Source organism: Lygodium microphyllum, chromosome 9 (genome assembly GCF_053477565.2).
Source record: "Lygodium microphyllum isolate KBCC chromosome 9, Lygodium_microphyllum_v1.1.10, whole genome shotgun sequence".
NCBI classification, from domain to species: domain Eukaryota; kingdom Viridiplantae; phylum Streptophyta; class Polypodiopsida; order Schizaeales; family Lygodiaceae; genus Lygodium; species Lygodium microphyllum.
In genome coordinates this window covers 124034690-124045533 of record NC_141143.1, presented here as the reverse complement: position 1 = coordinate 124045533, position 10844 = coordinate 124034690, and the positions used below count along the sequence as shown (strand labels likewise).

Below are 10844 nucleotides of genomic sequence, written 5' to 3'. Positions count from 1 at the left end.
GCCACCATCAATTGGGCATGATATCAAGCAACAGTAAGCCTCAAATCCTATGAAAACCTTGTATGGGCCTAATTACATAAATTCAGTCCTATTTTACTATTATAAGTAGTAGTAAAAAATCTCCTTTATGCTCCCCCAAAATCACCCTAAAGAGGGTTCTTCATCTGCTTCAAGCATCTACCTATACTATATACAAGCATATGCATCAATTGTTGAACCCAAAGATCAAAGATTTATGCTGAAATTTCAGGATAGCACTATTTAGCCTACATGTTCTATTTTGCCTTGTTCCATACAACTCATGGAAGCCACAAAACTATTGCTTCCCTAATCAATTCTTTGATAGACAAGGAGTACTCTGTCCTCGTCTTTGCTATGCCAAAGCTTCAATTTGTATGGTCCTTTGCTCTCTTTCTCTCCACATTTGCTTCAAGTCTCCCCTAGATAGTTTGCACCATTTTTTTCTATGTTGTTTGCTACCCTTACTTTCCTCCCTTTTCTCCACTTTCTCTTGTCTACTATAGTCCCATAAGTTTCCACTTAATCCCTACATAAGGTTGCATGCAATCAAACTCCTAGTCACAAACTTATATCACCTTCCCTTCTTCTTTGTGATTTTAACTTTATTATAACTAACTCATTGAATCAAGACTCTATAATGCCTCCATCTCTCCATCACTATGATAAGGAAGCGAAATAAAAGGCAAAGGAGCATGCACTTGGATCAAGAACAAGGCAAGCCAATATGTAGACTACAATGCCCATTAGTCCTATTGGAGCAGCCAAATATCTGAATACCTGGCCCTTCTTGATAATATTACATCCCAAATGCTATAGATATCCATAATCATCCTCCCAATCTAGGAAAGAAGCTCAATTTTTTTATCTAATTATAACAAACCTTGAAAGGGATGCAAACTCTTCATATACTCAATGTAGTTCATTATTAGATTGATTGTCAATCCTTACAATATTAGAATTATCATCAACAAACATTTAAGTAGTAAAGGAAATACCATCAAAGCATAGGAAGGCCTTTAATGAACCAATGCTAGGTCTTAAATTCATTGTGATCCAAAAGTGCTCATTAATCAAAGTGAATAGTAGCATTGCCAAAGGCCAACCTTATCTTACAGACCTATTTAGAGAGAGAAATGTAGAGAAACACCCATTGATACTAACCACACCAAAAGCATTTGAGAAAAGAGTTTGGGACCATTTGGCAAAAAGTTTTCCCAAAACCACACCACTCAAGGACTCTCAAAACAAAATTCCACTCCGTAGACAATATTGAGTATTGCATCATGAATTTTCCCAAAGTGGAAAAACCCATACTAATACAAAGAATGTGTGGAAGGAAATTTTTCATTCAAGAGCTTTAGCCATCAGATAGTATGGCAAATTGAGCATAGTGAGAGGTTTGAAATGGCATGGCCTTCTTTAAAGCTCATTCTAGGGAAACAATTTGATATGCCCCTTTTTCTATTTTGGAATAGAGATCATCATTGCATATATCTCAAAGGGCTTTATCGAAATCCACAGCGAAGCCATCAAGGCTAAGAACCCTACCTTTCCTCATTCGCTTGAGGGCAAAATGCAACTCATCTTTGGCAAAGGGATGATTGAGTAGCAAGGCAATACCATAATCAAACCCTGGCTCACATGAGACCCAAAAATCTTGCAATCCTTTCTCATACCCTTCCACATGCTTAGGGATACAACCCACATAAAGGAGAGACATTGTTCTAATCAACATTGCACTTTTTTCCTAGAAGCATTTGCCGCATAAATGAAAAACATGTCTAATTGTTCATCATCAACTAAAATGTTGATCCCAACTACACTCAAGTAATGATTGAAACTTCGTAAGGAAGGCCTAAGAGATTCTTTAGCCAAGATTAGTGTACCTCCTTTCCTTGTAACCTAGGTCTTCAAACTTCACATCCATAACCGGTCTAATCTTGATCTCCTACAAACATCAAATATAAAGCTTCCTTTTTTGGGGATGTTACGAAGAGTACTTTACCTCTTCTCCAAACAAGGACTACGAATATTCCAACTAATTAAGACATTTCTTTTTTAGGCTCTATCCACATGAAGATCAAGCATTAGTGTCCAAATCACTAAGAGGAGCAAAGATATTCATAAGATTTTGTGTTTTTCTCGCCAATTTCTTGAGGGAGGTCATTTGGTCATTGATCCTTTTTTGACAGCCTCTAATCTTTACCTTTTCCTCCACCATCAACATTGCTTGGACGTTTGATGATCTCCTTATTGGACAATAGTTATTTGCTCGTTGTAGATGGTTCCTTAGGCATGTGCTTGCCCATCTATCCAGCTTTGTCTTCTCCTCCTTGGAAGATCATCCTCGCCTTCTAGTTAGGTGTTTTAGGATTGGTATTGCCTATACTTTGTGGCTTCATAGCTTGCATAGCTTTACCCTTATTTTTTGCAATTTCTCTCCACAACACTTGTGATGTCATCCTTACCTAGTGTCCTCTTCTTAGGACATGCCTTCACAAAATGTCATCATTCATGACACAAATAGCATGCATTTACAAAAGATGAGAACTTAACCTCACATCCAATTTTGAAGCCATGGATGTCATGCAACTCCAAAACCTCACAAGATTCCACATGCTTGTTACCCCTAGAGTTGGTTGTAAGTGAGGGAACATATAACACTTTCCAAGAGGGGAAGTACTTCGCAACTTTCCAAACCCTCTTGTTGAGTGCCCAAGAGCACCTGATAGAACCCTTACCCACAAACTTGAAATATAGCATAACAATGAGCCTAATAGGTATTAATGAATCGCCCATTGAAGTCATCATCAATGGGGACTCCCCCCATAAAATAAAATAATAAACCATCAGTAGCAAAATCATAATACCTAGCACAAAAAGACTCGACAGGAAGAGTAACATTGACCTTGCAAACCCTTCTTTCAAAAGCCGTACGTGCCATTGAAGTCATCATCAATGGGGACTCTTCCCATAAAATATAATAATAAACCATCAGTAGCAAAATCATAGTACCTAGCACAAAAAGACTCGATAAGAAGAGTAACATTGACCTTGCAAACCCTTCTTTCAAAAGGCGTAAGTGCCTTCTTGTTAGCACTCTTAACATGTTGCATATCTTGAGTGACAAACTATAAATCATATGTTTTTGCCCTTCACATGAGGCATAGCTATCTAACTCCATTTTCCCTCGATCATTGATCTACTATCATTTGGGGTTTGTCGTTGGCACGCCTTTCTGCTCCTCTCCTATCCTAAGTTCACCTTGCATGCAAGACAGAGAACAAATGACTCTATGAAGGCATGCCAAGAATGGAAGCTCCTACCATTGGCACACATCACATGGATTCCCACCACTCCAAGCATTCTCCCAACTATCCCATGCCTCCCTTCTCCACAAAGGCTTTACTTTGTATCAACTAATTTTTAAAACTAAAATGGAAAAGAGCACACAACGTGCATGTAAAAATCCCAAGAAGTACAATCACCTAGAAATCCAAATTTGTCCCAAAAGAAACCTACTCCTATATGAAATGTAATGGCAAGTTTTCTTACATAGCCTCTAATTGAAATGGCATGCTAGCTAGGCATGTATAATCCCTTGATGATGGTTAATTAGAATATGCATAGTCCAGTTCAAACCTAAACTTTAGTTGTTCACATGTGAAAACTGCAGTTACAAGTGTAGCGTGCATAAAGTCTTCTCAGACCAAAAAAGACTATGTTCAAAAAAAACCCGTAAGACTTTAAATTTTTGACCTTTTTACCCCACACACTCGCTCACATCAAGAGGGTGGTGCTTGAACCAATTCGAAACTACCAGGCTGGTAAGAAAAGATTTAAGTTTTCCCTCAAGGGTGGGACAGGTCATTGTACTAAGCAATTAACGACAACAGGGGACACCCCTCCTTGAGTCCATTTACTTTAGTGCAAATACAATCAATATGCGCAGCAATGAGGACATTAACAGTGAAATCAACCCTCTTAATGCCATGCAGTGTAACCACAACTGTCTGTATCTACAAATCTAATGGAAGCTTAATTGGAACTCTACCTTGAATCAGGCGAGTTGTGCACAGCTTGCTTTAAATATCAATGTGTACACAATAAACCACACAAATCACATAAACTGATCCTGCAGGGACATTGCTTAAAAGAATAGGTATAGCTTCATGAAATTTGAGTATAAAAGGGCTACAACATAAGAACTAAAACCCTGAAAATCACAATTTCTAACTAGACATGGAAATCCCAGTTGTTCAAGCATAAATATGTCATAGTTATGAATGTACAACAGCTTAATTTTCATGGCACAATAATTAGCCACATATTTTTACATGGCAGCCATTCTTAATCAGACTGACAACATTCCAATTTGGAATATAATGAAGTCCAGCTTCTTGAAGAAAATCAGCATCCTTTAGGTTTATCATTAGTAGAAGGGACTGGGCAGATTAAGGCAAGATCCTGAACATCTCTACTCTTGGACAAAAACAAGTGTAGTTTTATCCTTGCAACTTTCCTCTTCAGCTTCTTTGTTGGACTTGAAAGTTTTGTCAAAATCCTTATAGAATTCAATCTGTGGAAGACGAGATCGAACAGTGGAATCATTGAGGGTTGCCCATACACCGAGAAGTCCCTTATATTCTGGCTGTGTAGCATGGACTTGCCTCACAGTTGTGCCAATAACCGCGAATGCTGCAGCACTTGGAGTAAAAAAGCGTCTCAAGAAATGGGATTCTGTTCCTAGACCGTGGAGCCGTTTTTTTGTGGCCTCTAGCTCAAGCACAGGTAAAACTTTGCTTGCTTTGCATTGCAACCCATCTCTGTCTTCCCGACATGATCCTTTTGCGAGTCTGATGTCAAGTTTTTCCAGACCACACTTTTCACTAACTTCTCTCTTTCTGACTCCTGTCTCCGTCTGGTTTCTCACTGGCTGCAGTCTATCTCTATTGTAACTTGCCAATGACTTTTGTTCTATTGTTGTATCTTTGTCCTTCGAAGAAATATCCCAGCCCCTCTTCACACTATCTAAGCCAACAGACTTCCTAGTAGAAGTCACACTACACCAGCGATGCAGCCACATCTCTGGTTTAAAGGCATTCTTTTCCTTGCCAGCAACTGATTTCATTTCCTTTCTCGAAATGAGATATGTTTGTACATTTTCTTTGCCTTCTTCACAACCCCGCTTGCCAAGAATAGACATAACTGTTGTTTTGAGCGGCTTATTTTTACTGCCTTCAGGCTTACCAGCAATACGCACTGCCTGACCCTTCGGACTATCTGCAGCAATCCCATGCAAACTGTCAAATTTATTCTCATTGTCATCTTCTGGCAATGGTTTGATACTACAGCCCGGTTTCTCCAAGTTCCCTGTCATATAAGGAGCTGAACTTGATAGCCTCTCCATATAAACATTGCTTTCAGCAAAGAACTTCAGCTCAGAGTATGGAGCTGCATTCAGGCAGGTAGGCTTTTCTCTGGACACATAATTGTGCAGAGATTGTCCATCCTGTAACATATCCGATAAATTGTTACATCCATAAACAATAATGTCCAAATGTCCAATCTAACATATTCATTTTACTGCAATCATAACTCTTTCTTACAGATCAAGGTTAACATGGCAAGCATCTCACGCACTGAGACGATCTGATAAACAACAACTAGGTACATAAGTTGTATACAAGCTGCAGCACAGACTTATTAACCAGCCAGAATCACACTGGATCACATGCCTAGGACAAATGAAGAAGCTAATGTCCTCTTTTTCCGATTGGTCTTCTATAAGACCTGCTTCCTTGTGCTTCAAGATGTACTGGCATGAATAGAAACACTTAAAAGTGCAAGCTGATCATGTAAGGAAGAAAGGTGAGAGCTTGCATGTACAAGCACGTCTATCCAACCTTCAGAGCTGGCATGATGACCATGCCAAATGGGTGTGGGCTGCCATCTGAGACACAAGTTCTACTAGTGCAGCCTGCTGATTCATGGTAATCCACGCCATCTGATGTTTGGTGCTTCTCAACCTGGTGGCCAGTACTAGCTAGGTATGAGGGTCTGTTCAAAATTTCTGGCCGTGTGCAAGGGATATTTAGAGAGACAATCAATGATGCAATCTTTGTAGATTATCGGATATCACCTGAATGCAAGTTCCACTGTTGCAGCCCTGCTGCTCATGGCAAACTAGGCCCTGCTGCAGATCGTCCCTACTGTGAGATTAGGTGTAGCTGCTGCTGCTACTCAACCTGGAGGCCAACACCAGGTCCTCTGGTCAAGCCAAGCGTGTGAGCCCCATGAAGATTGTGACCACATGCAACAGTCTAGTCTGCTTGGAGACAATCACTGTGATTTTCTGCAAGCTCAATTATCTTTCTTGTAATACTTTATATTCTAGTGGAAGCCCCAAAAGAGGTGAACACCCACAACTTCATTATTGCAACTTATAAAGAGAATCGCTCCCTATGTAGAGCATCTTCAATAAACGAAATTAAAACCATTGAAAACACAGATCTAGTCAAGAATAATCTATTTTGTTGAGAGTCCAAAACAATCATGCAAAGATTTCTGCAAAGACTGACAAATGAACAGAAGTTAGCCACAAAGCCCACAACCTTGCCTAGGCAAGAGAGAACAAAAAATCAGTCAAGTGTGCATGATATCTCCCAAACACCCAAAAGTATCTGTTAAAGACCATCCCTAAACATCAAACTTGAGGAAAAAAGACAGCCTTCACAAAAAATCTTAGTGTCATGGGAAGTCCAAAGAACATGCTGCACACGGAGGAAGTGCGCTAGTGGGCACAAAGGATTGCCATCTGCACACATCAAGTTACTTCCCTCATCAATGTCAGCGGTCCAAGTACAAGGCACCAGTGGTCAAGTCATCCCTCAAGATCGACAAACTGGAACAAGGACATTAGACATGCAAGCATCATTGCATTGACTTCAGATCCACCATGCGAATATTGATAAACAATGGAAGTCTTTTGCCAAATTGCCAAGTTCCTTGGGGGATTGTAAAGATGGTTACTGCTTGTAACAGCAGTGACCCACCAGAATGGTCCCAACCAGTACCTCTGATACGGTGCCACATGGTATGCATGTAGACTTGAGGCATGGAACGGCCAGCAAGAAAAAAGGTTGCTCTTCTGCTCAAAAAGAGTGAGTGTAGGTAACTGTGGGATGCAACACATCTAAAATCTACAGTGTGCAACCCATGCATCCTATCATGTAGAGTCTATGCCATACTCTTGGGTCATTCTACTCTTATACGAATCTTGCAAAAACAGAATGTCTGCAACAGTTGTAAGATTGGAAATCACCCAGTCTGAGACAGAAGATGCGTTGGCTTGCAAGTTGCAATAAGTTCTTTGAAATAGGCTTTTGCAAAAATTTTGCCAAAACAGAGTTGAAAATCTACACAGCTACATTACTACAACCAAAGGGATGAGTATGAAGGCTTGTATATGGATTAGAAAGCACTGAAACAGGAAATGAACTTTCAGAATGACACTAAGCATGTACATTTTTTCAAATCTGCACCGCAGCTCAGAAGAGCAAAGAGAAGAAAAGACAAGTGCAGACTTTAACTTTAAAACATGTGAAACAATATAATAGCTTGCCAAAAAAACAGCACAAAGAAAAGCTTCCAAAGTATACAGCATTAAGCTTCTGAAGTGGACAGTGTTTTACCTTTGTCCATCCACCGAGCACAGCATCACTTTTTGATAAAAAGGGAGTATCACTTTTCACTAGAAAGGGTACACCTACAGAAACCATAAACCATGCCATAGCAAAATTCAAGAACATCTCACATTACTTTTTAGATTAACAACAAGGGTATCCCTAAAGAAAATATAATATGCAATTAGCAGAACCTCAGGACCATAGAACACACTTCAACTTGTAGACAACTATCAACCAATGTCTATCTTTAGCTTACCTGAAAATGGTGTGAGTTTTTCTTGGACCTGTTGACTGAACTCAACATCACCAACATCTGAATGGTACTTCTGGATGTCGCCATGTTTGAGATCACCAGGAAGCTCACCAAAACTCCTGTGTTTGCTAAAGCCTGCAAATTGACCGTTACTCTTCGATCTGGAAAGATAGTTTCCAGATAAACTATCCAACTCTTCGTACGGCTCTCTATGATAGTACCTAGTGTCACCTCTAATTCTTTGATAGGCGAGGATTGACTGCTTCTGATTGAGATATGGGCTTGCTTCATGCATATAGCAGTCAGTTCCTGAACAACTTCCAAAATTAAGATTTTCCCCATGAGTCCTTGTGGGAGGGAATTGACACTCTACAGGCACGGACTCTGCAGAAGGCACCCTATTTGACTTGAGGTTCCCATTCTTAAAGCTGAATGAATCAAAGGCACTTAACTGTTCTTCCTGCAATGCCTGCTGGGATCCCTGAGATGAGCTTGTGCTCTGCCTGAAAGAGTTTTGCCATGCAGCAGCACCAACTTCAGGCTTGCCCTCCCCTTTGAAGGATACACCTCCTCCTGCAATTGAGCTAGCACTCTGTTCATCAACCAGCTTACCACACCAGTTTGTTGCATCTAGAGCTCTCAGATTTTCTTGCCTATCCAGGGCAACATTAAATTCATCTCTTCCAACCAATTGGTTTGGAAACATCTGAGAAGCATTTGCCCAAAACAACCCTGTTCTTCTGTATGCTTTGCTGTTGTCCAAGTATGTGAGACTTTCACTACTGCAGGGATTACCTGCATGAGGAGAAGTTCGCAATTTGTTAGCCTTGAAGTTCTTTGTCACACCGGCAGAAGATGACCTTTCAAGCAAGTCTGCACAACCCCTGTATGCATCCCCTCTGGAAAATCTGTCGCTCTCCTTGTGGACATCCATAGCACAGAAGGGTTGAAAGTCTGCACAACCCCTGTATGCATCCCCTCTGGAAAATCTGTCGCTCTCCTTGTGGACATCCATAGCACAGAAGGGTTGAAATGTTTTAGTGAAATAATCGGTTGACAAGTGAGCCAATTCTGGTCTACCAAAATCTGCACCTGGACCAGCATTTACAACAGAGGTTTCAGCATTGTTCCCGAAAATTTGTCCTGATCTCCTATCAGGAGCTAGGGATGAGTATTGCTTCAATTCAGCCATCCGCACTATGCCATTTGATGAACCTGCAGTCTTGCATTCTGCTTTGAAGTAGAATGATTCCTGTCCCTTCTTACTTGTCTGTAAACTAGGAAGTAAAGATTTCACCGTCGGCAATACTTTGGGACTAATGTGGGGTGAAGGCTGATCTTCTGGCTCATCTGAGGCGATGATCAGCCTACCATGACAATCTGGATGGCTTTCCCGAAGTGACTCTCTCTGTCTAAGAGCATAACCAACATGCAGGGCAGAACTGGATTCTGTTTGACAGCCATTGCCATGTCCTGGGTCAAAAACCCTTACACGTTTGCTCACATGCTCAGGGGACTCAGAGTGCTTCAAGGGTTTGCTAGAGCAACTACCGGGAAGCCTGTTCCTACCAACGTCATCCCGAGGCTGCTCGGCTCCATGAGATTGTGAGGGAATCAGGCGAAGGATCCACGCAGAGTGAAGAGGAGAGATTGGGCGGGACTGCGCAGGCGGGGGCGGGGATAGCGGCTGGTGCTGCCGGGAGACCTTGGAGGAGGAAGGCAGCCTGGCATCGCCAAGGGCTTTGCGCTTGGGAGCTGGGGTGTCAGAGTAGCCAGAGATACTCGAATCAGGATGTTTGTGGTGCCAGCCATCGTACCGGAGAGAAGCCATGCGGCAAGAGGAAGCAGAAGTAGAAGAGAAAGAAGGAGCCAGACCCTCTTCCTATCCTTCACAGACACAAGGTGTGAGGCCCAGAGTCCTCATGCTTCGCTGCACGGTAAGGCTGAGAGGGGCTCTCTCTGTCTGTCTCTCTCTCTCTCTCTCGCGCGCGTCTCATCGACAAGCCCATCTGTCAGACCCGGTGTGCAGAACACCTCATCACCTTTGAAGCCTTGTGACATTGATTGGTTTGAATTTCCCTACCATTGCAACAAAACAATCTTGATTGATTGGACCTTCCATAATTAGACTAAAGTTTCTTTTAACCCACCAAGGAGCAGCAGCCAATCAGCAGGATGGCCAGGTCAAGGGTTCGATACCTGGACTGAACCACTTTGCATTTACCCAGTCCAATACCATGCCTTAATTTGACAAAATGTCCAACATTACATCTGCCAGCTAAGTGTTGTTGAAGGTACTACCTTCCATTTATCTACATCAAGACTCAAACTATCTCAAAATTTAGGTGCGTCATACATAATGTCACTGAAAAACGCCAGACAATTTGACAATGCTTTTGACAGGACGTGCTGCTTAAGAGACACAAGAGTGTTTTACTTGTTTTGACGAGCAAAAATAGTCAAAAGCAAGCATGACAGCCAACCATCAAATTTAGGCATTGGTTATGAACCCCTATCACAAACATTTCAAAAACATTGATGCATTTTAAAAACAATTTCTTTAACCTGTGCACAGATGAAACTAAGCAAAATACCGCCCTCCAAGGAGGTACTCTATATGAAATTAGTTGTAGTGCCTTACCCTCAAGGATGCAGACATTGGGATGAAGCTATGAAGCCCAATCACAAACTTTTCAAAACATTGATCCATTAGAAAAGAAGATTCATTTATCATGTGCAAGAATGATAGACAACAAACATGTAGATGACCAGAGTACCTCTCTCTACACAAGTCCTATGTATCAACTAGTCGTAGACTTGTCAACATTAGTGATCTCAGAAAGCATTTTTAAGAGCCGATTCAAAAAACCTTCAAGTTGCAA

The 10844-nt window shown here is 41.3% G+C and overlaps 1 protein-coding gene across 1 annotated transcript; it reads right to left on the bottom strand.

The window, feature by feature from the left end:
- Nucleotides 1–4196: 4196 nt before the first annotated feature.
- Nucleotides 4197–10027, bottom strand: LOC148031538 (uncharacterized). The gene is made up of 3 exons (XM_087685076.1): nucleotides 7966–10027; nucleotides 7716–7789; nucleotides 4197–5533 (listed from the first exon to the last, which is right to left on the bottom strand). The coding sequence occupies exons 1-3, from the start codon at nucleotides 9791–9793 to the stop codon at nucleotides 4499–4501; spliced, it is 2937 nt and encodes a 978-aa protein (XP_087541202.1). The 5' UTR covers nucleotides 9794–10027; the 3' UTR covers nucleotides 4197–4498.
- Nucleotides 10028–10844: the final 817 nt, after the last annotated feature.

What these genes read in the sequence shown, in the direction of transcription:
- LOC148031538 (XM_087685076.1), bottom strand. Translation starts at nt 9,793, where the DNA reads ATGGCTTCTCTCCGGTACGATGGCTGGCACCACAAACATCCTGATTCG. An exon ending in AAAACTCACACCATTTTCAG is followed by an intron (nt 7,790 to 7,965) that starts GTAAGCTAAAGA and finishes TGGTTTCTGTAG; the next exon opens with GTGTACCCTTTCTAGTGAAA. An exon ending in TGCTCGGTGGATGGACAAAG is followed by an intron (nt 5,534 to 7,715) that starts GTAAAACACTGT and finishes GATATGTTACAG; the next exon opens with GATGGACAATCTCTGCACAA.